Source organism: Thermochaetoides thermophila (genome assembly GCF_000221225.1).
Source record: "Thermochaetoides thermophila DSM 1495 unplaced genomic scaffold scf7180000011806, whole genome shotgun sequence".
Lineage (NCBI taxonomy): Eukaryota > Fungi > Ascomycota > Sordariomycetes > Sordariales > Chaetomiaceae > Thermochaetoides > Thermochaetoides thermophila.
The window spans coordinates 1,221,574-1,239,597 of record NW_006383023.1 but is presented as its reverse complement, the minus strand read 5'-3'; the positions used below and the strand labels follow the sequence as shown (position 1 = coordinate 1,239,597).

General features: G+C 51.3%; 1 protein-coding gene across 1 annotated transcript; it reads right to left on the bottom strand.

Moving 5' to 3' along the window:
- Window positions 1–14,201: 14,201 nt before the first annotated feature.
- On the bottom strand, window positions 14,202–16,407 carry CTHT_0003630 (uncharacterized protein; the record flags this gene model as incomplete). The annotated part of the gene is made up of 2 exons (XM_006690845.1): window positions 14,202–15,667; window positions 15,738–16,407. 2 exons carry the CDS (start codon window positions 16,405–16,407, stop codon window positions 14,202–14,204), a joined length of 2,136 nt encoding a protein of 711 aa, XP_006690908.1.
- Window positions 16,408–18,024: the final 1,617 nt, after the last annotated feature.

The window sequence follows — 18,024 nt, the reverse complement described above, 5'->3', positions numbered from 1 at the left end:
GGTCAAGTTTCTTCAAGCATCTGTCAGTGCCCTCCAGCCTGCCAATCCGAATATACAAGGAGGTGAGGGAAGCAGTCAGGACCCCAGGAAGTTTACAGTATGTCGGGATGCCGTATAAGCGATGAAGGGAAGACGTTTATCCATCCAAGAAGGGAAACGGAGTTGAGGGGAAGACTCGCGCATTAACAACGCTGACAAGGGAGCTCGGAGCTCTCTCAGCCGTCTCAAGTCAAAAAGTACCCCAAGTATTTGTCAGTTGGTTTCTGACTTCTGTTAACGTTCTTAGGTGGGGAGACTGGGGAAATGGAGGAGGGGAAAAGGAAGGGCTTGTATTTTGTAATATTGCCTACCACATTATTTCTATGGCTATAACATCAGAACGATTTGGACTGCAAATGGCGTAGATAAATGGAACCGGCTGTCGTGTGGGTGTCGATATGCAGAGAAGAGTGCAGACTTTCCGCCGTTTGCACCCTGCATCCCGCACGTCCCAATCCCGAAGACGTCCAGATCGAGCCTACTTTCCGCGCAGAGGGTCAAGCGCCTCTTCGCTAATCTCTTCTCTCCGCGCTCACTTTACCAAACTCACCGGATCCACGCCGCTGCAAGCCTACATACCTACCTTGGCAAGGGCCCAGGTTCCCAGGAACCGGTCACTCAGACGTCAGTGCCCGAGACCTTGGGCACCTTGCGGCCCTTATCCCGTGCACCTTGAGGGCTTGTTACTTGCCCTGTCAGGCATATTGACAGTTGACAGGCTGCAAGCTGCAAGCCGGATTGACAAGCCCGGTTGTCTCTTCTAACGCTAACTCCTCCAGGTGAGTCGCATGTTGTGTATCACCTATTATGGCTTCTTTTGCACGTGCACTTACCTGCTCGGAGCAAAGCTTGCAAGTTGGTGTCACTTGCCTCTGACGTGTGCGTCACAGTGCGTGGACGTGCTCCAGGGTCTGCTAGTGAGGAGAGGATCCCAGAAAAACCCAGGGGTCTGTTTATCGAGGCTACAGCACCCGGCTGATATGTTCCCGTCGGCATGATTTTGGAATTCGTTGGTATGTAGACAAAGAAATCATTTCTGGCTTGTTCATGACATTATTTTTCCCCTTTTTCAAAATAGAACATCATTTCAAGCGTCACATTATACCTCTTATGAATTTCGACCGCCATAGATCCCTCTTAGATACGCTTTAGAGCATCCCGTGGTATATCTGAATTGGTCCTTAAGCGCTGAATGGCGTCCCACGACCAAATCGACAGCACAACTGTATGATACCCCTCAGCAGTTGCTCGCACAGCCCCTCTCTCTTCCCCGTTCTGCCGCAATGATGTGCAGATGTTCTTCATGCGCTCAGCGGTAAAACGGATCTGCGAATGATAAGCCTTTCCAATTTTGAGCCTTATTCGGAAACTATCCGTTTCCTGCTTGTCTTTTTGTGGGGTGTTTGGGGGGAGGGGGGTTGTGGTCGAGGCCTGGACATGATCTTAGCTAAACGCCCAATCGGGAGGGCTCTGGACGGCCAATCCACGAAGCTGAACCAGCTTGGCGGGCTTGTATTCTTTCTCAAACTCTGATATTTCGTGAAAGAGGGATCCTGACGAGCTATGACCCTCAGGGTGTGAAGAACGGGGACATCGGATTCTCAATGGCCAGCTTTATCGCGCGGTTCTTTACCCATATCGTCTTCAGCAGCCGCGGTAGCCTTCATGAGCACCTACCTCTTGGATCGATAGATCTGTAGATGGGGGAACAAGATCGTCACGCCAACATGCCATGGTGTCATGCTGGGATGGGGTCGATGGGATGTGCTTTGGCTTGGGGTTGCTCTTCTCTCCATCTTCCCCTCTTGGATAACCTTGTCGGTCAAGGAGGTGTGGTCATTAAAGCCCTCCAATACCCTTTCCCAGCTCTTTCCATCTTCCCTCCGTTGCATGGCTGCCGCCCATGGCATCCTCTGGCCCACATCCTGTCCACATCCCGGGCTCACCCGGAGGGGCTCCCTTGTCCATATGTCTGGGTTGCACTGCGCTTCCCGGTTATTGCTTGTCAGCATGCCATACGTGGGAAGTCAGTCCTGTTGAGCTGAGCTCGCCTGCCGAATTCCCCCACAAGGTGACTAATATACTGAGATCCTGGATTCACCCAAGGGCAAAGGCTCACATTAACGCCCAGGTATACCGTCTAGACCCTCGTCAACTTCGCGGACGGTCCCCTCCGGGGAAATGAGTAGCGTAAGACTCTTCGTCATCCACCAACCAGATCCTATCTGTAGGAACAGATGAGGGTAATCATGGGGCACACCAGAGCTCAGGATTCTCAGGCCCCTAGCCCCCTATCTGAGTCTTAACATCTGCAATAAAGGTCCAACCTGCAGGACTTAGTGTCTATCGTGGGGGAAGGAACAAGAAAGTACATACAGGCTGGTCTGGTGTCAGTGATTTCGCTCCAGTCCAGTCCTCACCATGCCATCTCGAGCTCTTCCGACTCGCTTGTCTTCTAGGCCCATTGGCATGCCCATGCCTTCTTGCGTTCCCGGCTGCACCTCATATTGGGAGAGTGAAGCCTTTGTTGACTAGCTAACCGTGACATGGAGCGTTCAGTTGGATGTAGCCGCTCCAGGAGGATTGAATCCCGTCCCTAGCCCATACAACATCCAGAAAGAGGGAGGATCGCTCCTCCATCCTTGTCGGGTTGGCTGTAACCTTGTGTAATGCCAAGTATATACACACCAGTTATGGAAATTGACTAGGCGTTCACAAGAACTGGAATGGATTGTGCCACCTATAGATCTAGGACACGTTTCTCTGACATTCGATGCAGCACTAGGTGGCGCTGTTATGCACGTCGACCTGTGTGGAAGCAAGGGAGAACAGACGGTGGTTCGGTATCAGCAATCTGTCCATTGTCCAGTGCCTTTGGTGGCGAGAAGGAGAGCACGAGGATAGTTGCCATACGAGTAGTATACGAGTATTGCTGCAGAAAAGAATGCTGTTAGCATGAACAAGTGGACAAAACACGTAACTAGACGACTAAAGGCGACAGGTTAAGTTTTCTAACCCATCCTAAGGGTCGAGTTGCGATCCAAGCATGAGACTCGGATGATAGGACGAACTTGAGCCAGATATGCTCCTAACCGCCAGTTATAGGACCAATCACTACCCAGTGGACTTCAAGACGTGGGAGGAGGAACAGTCAAGTGCACCGCATAAGTAGTGAAACTGTGACTGGACGGCAAGCCTACCCACAGACGGTGCCCCCCTCTCCCCTCCCACACTGCCATCATCACCCACATCTTCAAAGACGCTACCAATTTGAGATGTAAAATCCCGAGCCAACGAGATTCTTTCCGCTGTGTCATGCAGCCTGAACACGGGGCCCTGCATGGTTGTCGGTCACGATACAGTCCCCTGCATGGATGGAAGACAAAATAAGTCTGATGCTTATTGTTGTCGGGCAGTTCCGATCGCCAAATATTCTAGGTCTCATCCGTTATCTTCCGAAATGATCAGCTTCAGTCACATTGCTAAAGAACTTATTGACATTCTGAAGGATATAGTGAGGATTCATTTTCCTTAACGAAATGCTTGTTATGGACAGAGCATACGCAATAGAATGGTGTAGACGGAAGTTCATAACAGCAAGCCACTGATTTCAATGGTAGAAAGAAGGATTTTGTGTCAATATATCCCTTGATTTTGCCATGTGACACTGATATGAAGTGAGTATCGTATGTACCTACATCCACTAAGAGAACGAAAACCAGGTATATGATGGTATTCCTCTAGACAAATCAAACATGGATATACTGCGAACCAACGCCATAGAACGCCACTACCCAAAAACCGACCAAGAATGTCGCCAGATACCCATCTGTCTGGAGCGAGATCAACGACAGACTAATTTGTTGTGACTGAGAAACAGAGTTGAGTGAACAAGAAAAACAAAATGGGTATTGAGATGAGATTTGTGAGCCGATGATGATAGAGCTAGGACAATGTGGAAGTGTTGGAAATCCAGTGGTTTCAATTCTTCCAGGCAGACAGAAGAATGATATAGTAGAGGGAAGTTCTAAAGTAGCGTATTGGTGATGGTGATGGAGTATCGATGCGTTTACTCGCTCCTGGATTCGAATAGCTCATCCGCAGGCTTTTGTCGATCATTGTGGTTATTTGAACAGTGCGTAGTTTGAGTTGTTTTTTTCGGCATAAACAGTCTTTGCATTGCCGTTGTCGATGTTTATGGGCAGGGGTAGCCAGATTTCCCCGAAACTTGTCCGGGAAGAACCAAACGGACAAAATGGGCTCCGTGCTGTCGGGTCCCCTTCCCTTCGCTGGCTCATGCTTCAAAAGGGAGAATGTCCCTACCCCACGTCGGGGTTGGTTGTTCAGGTCACTCAGCCGCCGTAGCAAAGGGGGCACTGGCCTGGCAGCACTATATACCGCTCATGAGGGCCTCGAGGGCAGGCGCTGTTGCGGTTGCCGTCGACTTCGGTACGGAAGAAGTGGGCGCCTGGATCGGAGCAGGACGTGTAGATGTAATAGTTCTTGGTGAAGTCGCACATGGTTGTTGCTGGGAACGATCCAAGATATGGTGCTGGAATTGTGTCAGAATGGTGACAGGCAAGAGAATTCAAAAGTCGGAAGGCCGATGTCGGGAGAGAGGTAAGTTGTGAGTGTGCTGACGGGAGCTTGGACGTGGGTGTCAGCACTTGATATAAGCGGACAGGATGGTGGATGAGAGGTCTATAAGAGAAAGGGGCAACGCATACTGATAGGTAGAGATATAAATAACCGGTGATGGGATAGACAAGGACAGTAGAGCAGGATGAGATACCCTGCCCGGATGTAACGGCGTTATGTCAGGCAAAGGCGTTCAATAGATGGGTTGATGATGATGTTGTTGTGCACCTGATGCCGCCGAAGTCTGAGGGGAAGATTCGGCAGTCGGGGCCGACTTAAATATAAACAACAAACGGTCGGGGAAAGTACCGGAAGGGGGGTATATCAGAACCGGGGGCAGAGGAACTAAGGGCCCACTTGGGAGGACGGTACACTCGAGGCAGAAGCAAGGTTAAGGTGTGAAGCAAGACAAGACTTTCAATGGTACCTCTTGATGCGGGATTAAGACTGGGGGAAGCGAATAAAGCTGGATCTTGTTTTCAGTGGCGGCCGGGCCGGGAAACGGGAAACAAGACAAACTGCCAGAACGAATATCAGGCCTGCCGGCCCGAGCGTACTGTTTCAACAGAGAGCTATGACTTCCGGCCACTCATCATCCACAGGCCATGGTGCGAAAGGGCTATGGCTTTTAGATGAACGTACGGTGACACTAGGGGCGCTCAAAGTCGAGCTGTAAGCAACTGTTTTGTCCGTCAAGGGCGTGAGCTTACAGAAGTATCATGTATGTACGGACGAACCAGACGTAGAGTCAAAAGGATATTCAGATGCGCGAAATGCCGATTGACCGTAGTAACGAACTAGCTGGTGTCCTGTGCGTGCGAAGGGCAAGTTTATGCTATTTGATACAAATGCTGCTCTGGGCGCCGTTTTGACCTTGAGAAGCAAGTCGCGTTTAGAGGCGAAGAATGGGACACTATCTGTGATTGAGAAGGGTCGGCAACATGACCGATTACCGCACTCATGGACCGAAGGAAAGAAGGCATCGTAGTCAAGACGTTGTATTAGAGGCGGTAGGTAAGGGTATGTACTGGGTCAATGAACGGTGTTTGGCACCTTGCCAGGGGAGTGTGTATAATTCGTACAAATACCCGACAAGGGCATCCTGAGCGGGCCCCGATCCTGGATCGTCAGATAGGATCACGGTGTGGGGCCGGAGGGGAAGAGTTCGAGGTGCAGCCCAGGTGCACGGGTGTCCCCCTGTCCTAAGGTAGGTACTGGTAAGTTGGCTCGCACCGGACCTGACCCAGGGGTCCTCCATCCTCTTCGGCGACCTCCTATCATTCATTCGAACCCAGGCCGGTAGGATTGCGTGCAGTCAGTCCACTGTCTGAAGCTGTCTCCAGTTGTGTTGCCTGGATCATGTCAGAACTCGCAGGAGGTGGCCGTTGTGTAAGCGCAAGACGGACCTGGAGCTCGAGGGGTCGCGAGAGCTGGATCGTGCTGTCATGGCATTGGCAGTGATTACTGTTCTATGATACGCTGAGCACAAAGTAACGATACGCTGGAGAGCGGAGAACTGGGCCTGAGGCTTGAACACCGCAGCCCGTAGCAGCCAGGACCTGGCAGCAGAAACATGTCCATGCTGCGAGGTAAATCTGCTTCTTTCCTGATCGGTACAGCCTTGCATTGGGCGGATCCAACGGGTTCAACGGCGGCTCCCCTGGACATGTGGCAGGGTGTGAGGGATGTTGGAGCGTTGCGGCCTGGATGGGTGGAATGCAAGCGGGGGTCGTCCGCTCCAGGACAGTGGGGTTTTTCAGGCTGGTTTTGGTTTTGGGTTGGGCTTCTAGGATGGACACCCAGTGCACCTGCAACCAGCAAGGCAAAGCCGCCCTGCTTGTGGACACTGGGCAGGGGGGTGCCAGTGGGCAGGAGCCCTGGACAAAGGAAACCCGCGTCGCGCGCATGGGGTTTCAGGGGTCGATCATCGCCCGGAATATTCCCAAGAATTTTGGCAGCTCTAGCATGCAGCTCAGACCTTGGGTTATTGTTCTTCCAAACTTAAGATGCCCTTGTTGGAGCGATACGAGCAGAATCAAGCCACACTGACAGGTCTATCAACGAGTCTCGCAAAGCCCAGAATTCTCATCAACATCCTCAGCCACTCGGTCAAAAGCAACCGCTGCGGCGATGGGAACCAGGGTCCAGTGGTGGAACTGTAGGGAGCTTGAGCCTTGATCTAATTGGCGAATGACTGCTGGCTTCCCACTGCAAACGATGTGTCAGGACAGCACCTTGACTGCGCACTGACGCCGAGCAAACCCGTGACATTGGACATCTGCCAGCTAGCTCGACGTGGGAAGAAAGTGATGCTTTCTGTCATTTCTTGTCGTTCTTGTCAATTCGAGATCCGAGCCCGTGCTGTGCCACCCCAGACGATGATCCGGTAGTCGCCGGCTGGCGACCTGGCACTGGACGATTCGACCCTTTGAGGCTCTTAGGAAATTTGATTGTACACCCGAGGTAATCCGTGAGTAGAGCTGAGTAGCTACCCCCGCTTATTACAGCGATGTGATTTGCTGCCGATGTATCAGACAACTATCGCAGGCCTCTTAGTAAATATCAACCCATATCAAAAAGCTCGATCCTGTCTCAGAATGCTGTCCGTGAGTCCTATATCATGGTAGAATACTTATGGGACCGAGCTCATCCTCAGTGATGTGCTGGAAACAACGTATATAGGTAGGTACAGTCGGCGAACCTCGGCCCTAAAAGTCCCTGTGATGTAAAGAGAGAGGTCTAGAGAGCTGAGAATGCTGTCAAACAAAGACTCCTGTCCGTTGTCGACAGGACCTGTTGTGTAACGTAACAACGATCCCCGCCTTGGCTTGTCCAGGCCTTGGCTTCAGCAAAACAGAAACCTGGAAAGCACTGATCTGATTCGCATGACAGTTTGGGCCTCAGCAGCTACTGATCATGCCCTCAGGCCCTGCTTCCATCAGCCCGTTGAAAGAAGACCAGATACTATGATAAAACATCATATGTGCTACAATGTGTTGGATCAGCACTTGCATCAGAACTTCCGAGTGTATAGGGTAGATGTGGTGGTCGCCGAGATTCTGGGCTGGCTGTCGGGGCCCAAGCTCTCACAAACTGCTCTTAGTGCAATGCATTTATGCAGCCCTGCCAGTCACAGCATCTCAGGAGGGAACATCCGAATCTGGATCGCTCTTGATAAACCTATTGGCTGACAGGTTGCTGAGCTCGGATTCACTTCCGAGGGCGCGAAAATCTTTTGCAGCCGGCGACAACCTTCTCCAGACTGCGGTTACGGGGAACAAGTTCAGGCGCCCTTCCGGTGCGGTCTGGCATCGAGCCTTTAGGGTTTATAACGTACTTATTGTTTCGCTGAGATGCTAGATCTCGAGTGTCTTGGTGTCTGAATAGGTACATTAATCTGCAGCAAGCTGCGTACTGATATCCCGGGAAGCGGACGCCACGATATCAACAAGGACCTTTTCTCCCGGCGAGCTCGGCTCTGTGATTCCATTTTGGCTTCATAACCTTAACCTTAGAAACTGCTGATCTGGTATAGATGATGCGTTCGGCAGAGAGAAAACAGGAAACGCCTGGGAACTGATTTGCAATTCTCAAGAGCGCTATCTCTAAGAGACGTCCCGGCCTTCCCAGGAAGGGTACACACGATCGACAAGGTTTGCGTCTTAGAACGTGGGCAAGACCCCTTTCTCCCCCCACGCACCGGGGCGGAACCTCCATGAAAAGTGGCCACTCGGCCTCCGGGTGAGGTGGAGACGTTCTGACACCGAACGGGGCCCGGCCCTCTCGGATCCGTGGGGAGAGGTATGTCCAAGAGCATTACTGGTTGTAATAATAATCAGTTATCGCGGAATACCCTCTTCGGAAACACAGGGCGCGCTACATTGTCGTTGCTTGTCAATAGCAGAGTATATTAATTGTCGCGATGCTTCGTTGCCGCGGCGCTAAAGATGGTGATGCTGCGGGGGAGACGGAGGGTACACAATATCTGCGTCCAAAGCATGCTGTTGCTATTTTCGAGCTCGGTGCCCAGAATTCAATGCGAGTGGAGCGCTTGCAGGTACTGGCTCTCCTAGCGTCCGGATAAAGAATGCGATGTCGTCAGCCATTGTGGTTCTTTACGTAGTCCGATCGGTCGAGGTCCTCCTGCATTCTTCCGGAATGTAGCGCCCGTCGCATGTGTTGGACTAGCTCAACACCTGGTTAGGTACGTAAAGGCGTGAACAGCGACAAACTATGGCTCCCAACGCATAGTGTATAGTTCTGGGACCTAGGCAGTTCTGAATAGCATCCTGCACATCGATGTAATCCATAGTCTGCCGCAAGATCAGTTGAAATGGTGCGATCGCAACGCGCGTCCGTCACTGCAAAGCCCATCAAGGTTCCATCGCCGGCGGCACCGTTGCAGGCGTGCCTTGCATGCTGCGCTTCTGCAGCGAACGGTACCTGCCCTCTTGATGCTGTTGCACGAGGGAGCTACCAGAGGCGCCACATTCACTTGTTTCTTTTAGAATTGAAGCTGTTTCCATCTTCGTTCTGTTTTCTCCATATCAGGAACCGCAATGTAACCATTTCAGTTTGTCTGCCCATTGTTGAGAGAGATGAAATTCTAGCGTACACAAATCTGGTCCTGTCGAGCGTTTCTTCCTCAATCCCATCAATAACTTGGCAGAGTCATGCTGGGCTCGGGGCCTGGTCTCCCGTCACAGGACATCCCCCGCTCGACGCTAGAGTAGTCTTGCCCCAGTCCCCGCATTACCACCTCGGAGAAAGACAGGTTCAATTATGAGCAGGTTCTAAATTCATCAGGCATAACGGCGGCGATGAGACCAGACCTCGAGAAGCAGTTTAGACGTTGCCGAGGATTAGGCCGGCCTAGCTGCAACAACTTACGATACAACGAGGATCGGAAAGGCGTTTTAGACTGGCATCGGCTGCTGGGGGACCCTGGTCCTCATGTCATCTCTCGTCAGTGGTGTGGTCGATGAGACGATGTCGCAAGCCCGGCCGTCCGAGATAGTAGGGCGGCTCTTTTGTGAGCTTTGGAGCAATTTCAATACACTGATTTCAGATTGGCCTGGTCTATTCTTTGTCATTTGTCACTGCAAGCATCTAAGAACGAGGCCTTCGGGCAGCAAAAGGCTCACAACAATTGTCATTCGCAGCCGGCCTTCTTATAAACTGTTTCGGCTTTCCTATAATGTGTCATGTAAGTACCTACCTGCCTGAGGTCGTAAAGCCTAACATTACGTAGATGCAAGACTGGCAGGATTGTGGTGCGTCAAGCCATAAGAGAAAGCTGCATCGTGATGCTGATCTAAACACGATCCACGGATCTGTTGTCTTCGTTGCACTTTTAGGGTGAAATGTACAGCAACACGTAAATACGAAAACCTTACTAACGCTCAAGCTATGAAGGAGAGGTCTCTTTGGCCGGCGCGGTGCGCCACAACCCCACAGCGTGACTGATGCCTAGGTATTCTAGTGTGTCGTCAGCAGAACCTTGCACCAGGCCGTAGTTTGCAACAGTTGCCGACACTAGAAGCTACTGAGATACTTTTGGCGGTATTTTTTTGCCTCGACTCGTCGGACAGACGGGAGAATCAAAATTTGAGCTCGATCTTCCAAAACACTTCTCTGGACGGAGTCATAATCCTGTAATTCAACGTCAAGAAGCCAAGGTGTACGGGGTGTATGCAGATAATCCACGATTACAGTTTCACGTTTCACAAAAGGCAGCCATCAAGATCCACAGCAGCCCTTGTCGATGCCGCACCGGAACGCAATCCGTGACGATCTCGACGCCAAGACGTGACCTGGCCCAATGTTGTACAACCTTCCAACCTTCACCCTCTATATCTTTATGTGCCAACATTGCATACCTCTACTAGCCTTGTATCTCTAGATAGAAATATATAGAAACAAAATCTCAGAAAATAGTTTACTGCCCTTTTGAAGCGTCATTTGGTGTTCTTAGTTATTTCTAAAGTAACCGGTTGTGATGTCACTCAGCTGAGACACTTATTACACAGAACAATCTTCAGGGCTGACAAGACAAAGACTGCATACTTGTTTTATAATACGTTTTATCTCGCAGAATATCTAGGATCCTATGATCATAGGGTGAAAATGCGGGACGGAATTCTAACACACAGCTTGCGTATACCTAGATGCCTCACATTGCTCTAATGTCAGGAGTTCCATCTGGCTAACCCGGCAGGCGGGTCAGTTCCACAACGGGCAAACTAACCCCTGATGGCAGACCTTGCGACTAAGGCTCCTGCTGGTTCTAGCAGCTTTGACTGCCTTCTTTAACTAACCATATCCCACCTTTTTGTTGTCGTTTGCAGTGCAAAGCAAAGGAGAGAAAGCCGTTACGCTTATTCCAAACTACCTCTGCATTTATTCCTTGCTCTCGCAACGAGCTGTCGAATCTTGATAGCCAACACAGTTGATCTTTCAATACTCATCACAATATTTCTGCAGAAGTGGGTTGAAACATGCTCCGTGGTTGTCAAACTGCAGTCTGGAGCTTGAGTTTGCTAGCAATTTGATCTCTGAACCTTGTTTCAACAACCTACCATCTGTAGAAGCTCCTCTCCAACTCCAACCGATGTTGCTTTCGGGCTCGTTGTTGGTTACCAACAGGGTATGCGAGCGGCTTGAGACAAGGGCTGAGTCCTCGTTATGAACTCAGGATTTCAAGGATCCATTCTTGTGCGAGTGTCCATCTCTGCATTTACCACGTGCTGCTTAGCGCGAAACTGCCGATCGCCCAATGATAGCGATGTTACCTACATTATTGGTACTCCCGTAAGACTAATTAAATTTCGTCGACCGTTGGCTCTTGTGACTACCTACACATTTCAGGCACATCAGAGCCTAAGAGATGCGGCATCGGCCGAGATAGCTGCACGCCCTATGCTGTATTGCGGTTCATCCACCACAAGCACAGTGATCAGGTCTGACAAGGGCAGAAACAAGTCGAACTGAATGTGGTGGTTTCATGATCAAAGCCATTACAAAGCCAACCTAGTAAGGGTATGGCCGTCCGTTCCCTCCGGGGCGTTACCAGACTTGTTGCTCCCCCCGGCCGGGGATGAGAGCGTGGAGCGTGACGGAGGTCGTAATTGCCATGTTTGGAGGAGGTACGCGCATACACGTTTGCTCTGAGGCACTTTTCGAGCGCGTTTCGGCGACCTCGGCGACTTCGGCAGCGGACCCCTGCTCGACCTGCGCCGTGGAAGCAAAACGGCTTTCGATCGTGCCAAGACTCGGGCACCTCAAAGGCGAAAACGGCGAGCTTTCCTATTGCAACAATGGCCGTCATGCCCACTCCAATTAGCAAGAATTGGCGGAGCAAAGTGAATACGTTGCCATAGCACGATGTTACCTGCATGCCGACACTAATAACGAATATCCGTCCAGTACTAGGTCGCGAATCATGCCATTCTCGAAACTAATGGCATGTGGAGGATAATGCCATCATGCCAAATGTGGATTCACGGCGCCCACCTGGAGAGTTGAAGATGAGAAAGGGGGGGGATCTTTATCCAAGGTAAAAGGCGATATTGCTCCAAAACAACTTAGCTGTGTCTCGTTGTCGACCAAAGAACCAGAATTTATCAATAGCCGGAATGGTCCAACTTTAGACTCAAATATGTATGACTTGTGGGTTCTTGTAAGTCGTGTCGATCTCCGTTGAGTTTTGAAGGCAACTCGAGCCTTAAAAATAGCGACAACCTCAAATTCTTCAATGCAAAATAAGTATACTTCAAAGAGAATCTGGGTATGGTTTAATGCAGATATTTTAGAGTTAACTGAAGGATGTGTGTTTGTACAAAGGATCCTGGATCTGAGTGCACCTGACTTTGAACATGATGTTTTAACCTCTAGTCTCCATTGTTCGTATGAAGTGTCTGTAATTTCAATCTGGTATCGTACTTGAATACTTGAGTTTTTCTTACGTAAAATGGTGTTGGGATGCAAAGAACGAAAGTAAGTTCATACCTAGACTTAGATTCACCACTCAGATACCCAGGGTAAGTGTTAGCGTGAAAATTGGCAATTGATCACTTCACTTCATTCAAATTTTACAAAAGAACGTTGCATGCTGTAAGCCATTAAAAATATACAAACCATTGTATAACTCTTACACTAAGCTAACTGGACTACCTCATTGATAAGGACAAAAGCATGTTGTATCAACCGGGAGTTTCTACGGCGGTATGTAAGACCGTACCCGTTGAGTTGGATCTAGGTTATCTAATTACATACGACTATCACCAATGCCTCTAATTAACTGCCGCAACACTTAATCTTCAGTACCTTGAGATTTTCAATATCATCATCCATACCTTGACCTGTTCCCTATCGGAAGGGGCGCAGTTGAAACCTAACAGTATACTGGCACTCCTCTGTCCTAGTGCAAATCCTTAGCCAACAAAGAGCCCGTCTCATACTTCGTCTCCAATCAACTCCAATTAGACAAGGACAGCATCGGGATTACGCTTCTTGGTCGCCGAGTCAGCAAGCAGCACGACACCGTGGCATCGAGTCTGCAACGGAAGTGGTCAGCTGCCCAAGAAGTGGATCTAGCCTAGATCGGCTCTGTGCTGAAACACAGAAAACTGTTGTATCTGATCTGGAACTACTATGCAAAGCCCGTGTGGCGTGGGGAAGGGTGATGGCTTTGGTTTCTTACATGACAGCATTGGGCAAGGGTCAACCCCGGCTTAGATGGCGTTCTCACGCGGAAGATGGGTGTACCTGATTATGTTTGTGACTATCAACCAATGCAATAACGACAACATCTGGTTCTTCATTCTTTTCATCCTGCTTAACCTGTGAGTTGATGCGGATCGAAGCATTCCTCTATCTCACTCAGGCTTGGAGAATAAGAACACCAGATTGGGGTACCAGTGACTCATGCATGGCAATTACACACAATGTGATCTACGGATTGTTGAGCACTCTAGGAGACTCAAGCTATGAGTGAAAGGAACAACAATCTAGCAAGGCTTTATATTCAAAGAGACATAACCCCAGGTCAGAAAGCCCGTGATACCGGCTCCTCCCCGATAAAAATGTATGAAACAGAGGTTACTTCCCGGATCAGTCGCCACTTCGTTCATGAGTGCTCCTGTGATGCATAGTTTGCCCCCTGTTGATCAGGCATGATGATGACAAGAAGAAGGTGCCTTTGTCAAGAACGATTGATGGCATTGGAGGAGAAGGAAAAGCATCTGGGACATCTGCTCCGAGTTAATGCATATCAGTCCACTGCCACAGCAAATTGCAAATGGGACATAGATCTCAGGGCACAAATTCTATGGTATTATGCTTGTATCACAGCAATACTTTTATATGTACGGTCGTCAAAACGACATGAACCCTAACTCCCATGCTTTATGAGGCCTTGCAAAACGACTCATTGGGGCGAAGCCTGCTTTCCCAGCCCCTTAACCTTCCCTCATTATGGAAACCCAACATTTCTACCATATCAACCAAGCCTAAGGACTCTAACCTCAGCTCGATGACTTCTCCGACAGACCCGCCGCCGATTCCTTCTTCCCAGACTGCTGCGCGCCAGGCGTAGCAGGAACCGGAGCGATCTCATCACTACTGCTGACCCTCTTGACCTTCTCCGGATCCTTCTCCGACTCATCGCTGTTATTAACTGCCGGGTTCGCGCCCGATACGTACAGGTGCTCCGACGTAGTCTCCCTAAAGTAGCGGTGCACATTATCGTTGAACTCATCATCGTCCAGACACTCCAGGTCGCCCGCAGCCTGGCCGCCAACCTCCTTCTCGCGGCGCAGCCGCTCCTTGCTGGTCCACTCCTCGCGCATATCCTCAATCTTCTGCTTGAGGTCCTTCTCGGGGTCGTAGTTCTTGCCAACGCCCATGAGACGCTCCCACAAGGAGAGATGCTTAGGATGGATGGCAATGCCATGGTACTCGTGACCGCGGCCAGTGCGGATGTAGTGCCAGCGACGCTCCTGCTCCTTCAGATCCAGACCAGTGGTGTCAGGAAGGAACAGCCAGGTGAGAATCATGCCAGCGAGACCAAACCATGGAACAACGTGGAACTTGGTCTGGGTGTCGATGTAGTTGTACAGAACAGAAGCCAACAGAGCGCCTGACTTGCCGATGCAGGCAGAGAAGCCGTGTGCCGAAGCGCGAATGGGAGTGGGGAATACTTCGCCGGCAACGAGGAAGGTGACGCTGTTGGGGCCGAACTGGTTGAAGAAGGAGGAAAGGAAGTACATGGCCTGGAAAGCCTTGATACCCTTTGGCGAGGTGTAATACTCGTAGTTGAATGCGGGGACAATGAACATGATAAAACACATCAGGAAACCGACCTGTTGCATCATCTTACGGCCGTAGAGCTTGTGGTCGATGAGGAGAGAAGCGAGATGGTAGCCAGCCAGCGAGATGATGACATTGTACAAGTTCCATATCCAGCCCGTCAGAACCGAGGACGGGTTGCTGCTGATGACAGCGATGAACTGGGCCTGGAAGAGCTTGTTGCCGTAGAAGAATACGTCGTTGCAAAACCATGTTCCAGCCGTGGCGAGCAACCGACCACCGAAGAAGGTGCAGGTCAACCTGAGCGACTCGATATCGTAGCCTGTGACATTGCTCTTCCTCTTCGCAGCGGCGAGTTGGCGACCGGCATGGGGCATCTTGTAGGCGCGATAGTACACGAGCCAAAGGGTGCCGACAGCAGGCACAGCAAACGAAACACGCCAGATCCACTGGGTGGTCGTAGTGCCATACGGTGGGTCGCCGTCACCGTGGTGCAGGACCAGAAGCAAGAGGATGAGGAAAGCCTGGTTGACAAGCTGACCCCAACCCTGCATGAGGAAGGCCAAGGTGACCTTACGTCCACGGTGCATGCGATCTTCGCGGGTCGACAGTTTTCCAGCCGAAACTGCGTTCTCCATTGACGATGTGGCAGTAATGGGATACTCGCCACCGACACCGAAACCTGGATGGTAGAGAGCAGGTTAGCAAACACGAACAAAAAAAAATCAAAAACGAGATAATCCAAGACGTACCATAGAAAAACAGAGACCAAGCGTAGCAGATAACCCAGCCTTCCAGGGTCAAGCCCCAGCTGGCAGTGATCATGAGCAAGCCAACGAACATGATGGCAGCATCCTGGATCAGACCCCAACGACGACCAATCCAATCGCCAATAACACCGACGGCCACCTGGCCAACCATAATACCAATGACTTCGAGATATGTGACCGAAGCAATCCAGTCTTGACTGCACACAGTGGCATCCTTACCCCAGCACTGCGGCCAGGTGCTGCGGAAGAGGGGCTCGAGGTTACCAATGCTGAACAGGACATAACCCTCGAGGCCGAGACCAGCGCCGGGGAGGACGGCATTGTGAATGTACCAAGAGATCGGGCTGAGGGGATCAGCCTTCATCATCTTGCCAATTTGGCGGAGCTCCTTCTTTGCTTCTTCATTGTGGACCTTGTTGACGAATGCCAGGCGCTTCTTGAGAGGCAGATCTGCCCAGTAAACGCCGTCGTCGGTGTAGCAATCGTCTGGATGAGTCAGGTAGCCGAAGATGGCACGCTGATCCTCGGGGTCGGTCGGCGGGTTGCCAGGAGGATAGTGGTCGTGCTCATTGCCGGTGTCAGGGCCGTGAGGAACAGGAATCTGCCCAATTGGAGGATTGTGATGGCTGTGGTGCCGGATGGAGTTCACCATTGCGACGGTTGCGGCGAGCGGCTCGCGCGCGAAAGAGCTGGATCAAGGGAGATCCAGAGGACGTGGACGCAAGTATGGAAAAGGAATAGGACAAAATTTGCGGTTGAGCCACAATAAACTTCAGATATGCTCAGCAAAAGGGATGTTGTTGGCTGAAGCCTCCAACAGACCGGCAAGGCTGACTGTCCCCGGTTTGTGTGGGATAGAACAGGTTGGATGGTCGAGGAGGAAGTGCCCGCTGGAGAAGAAAGCTCGAGGCTACAGGAGAGGACGGAGCGCGAGAGAAATATGCAGAGCTGGCTGAGCAAGCGACTCATCAGACGCCGGTGATCCGGAAACGGGGGAGACTGTGTGACGACAAATCCCCGGCGCTGACCATTCGAAACTAAAAAGACCGTGGGGGAGCGTTGGAGACAAAAGTTTAACCAACCCCACCAGCTTGCCTCTTCAGGCAAACCCAGCATGCCGGGATGCTCTTCCCTCACGCGACCACAAGGATTCATGGATGGGCCGCTGCCACATAACGGCATTCGCATTTATTGACGCTTTTCTGCTGGACAAGAGGGCCCTGCATTCGCGTAGCGTGCTGTGCGACAGTGAACCTCTGCATGTGCGCTCACTGGATCCTCGCCGTTCTGTAAGTATGTAGGTATGTACGTTCTGTGCCCGGCATATCAAGAGCAGCACCAAGTATCGAAATCGAGTCTAGAGTTGCACCAACCGCTGACTGCCGTTGTTTTTGTGTGTGACGAGCCAGATCCCATTAGAAGTGCCAGATGCCGAGAATATGCTGAGAACCTTGCCATCTGTCGTGACCCCGATGTCCCCTTCTTCGTTGGCAACCTCTTGTTCATCGCTTCGAGGGTCCTCGACGGTCGCTGGCGTCTCGAACCCCGCCTGTTCAAGCCTCTCTGCCTGTCGGCCCCTCAACACAACGCACGCTGCGTCTCAGATGGTGTCGTTGCTATGGGTCCATCCCGGGTCCTCCGCACTGGCATCCCGCCTCTCTTGCCGACTAGTGTGCAGTAGCGCACTGCAACTACTTAACTCCAGTTCCCAACGCAGACAGGTCGCACCGAGATCTTGGTTTGATTATCTATGATGCACATGCTGCTGCCGAGTCAATTTCCTACTGATCGCATAGCGGGAGCATCTCTTGGTCCTCTTGGCTGTAAGAGTCAAGAATACCAAGCTTTCTTGGCCACATAGCCCCAAAACACAGCGACGGACGACTAGGCTGTCATCGAGCCCGAGATTTCTGTGGCGGTGGCCAAGAAGCAACCTCGGCGCAAACGTGGCGGTTGGTGGCACCTCACGACAGCGGCAGCGGTTGGGGCCCTGTTCTTGGCTCTCTTGGCACCCCACAATCTGCAACCGCATCTTCAGTCCTCGAAGAGCCGCTCCCTTGGCCCCAGCTCTCTTCCAGACCCGACGGCGAAACCAGCCAACCAGAGTGAGAGCCCCACGCACGTGGTGAGTTGATAGGTTTCCAGCTGGACGAGCCGCATCGAGAGGGCCAACCTTAGCGTTCCATGGCTTTGAACCTCTTCGCTTGGCACGAGCTCAAAGAGCGACCGCAGCGAAAAAAAAAAAGGGAAGGCGGGAAGGGCGGGGACC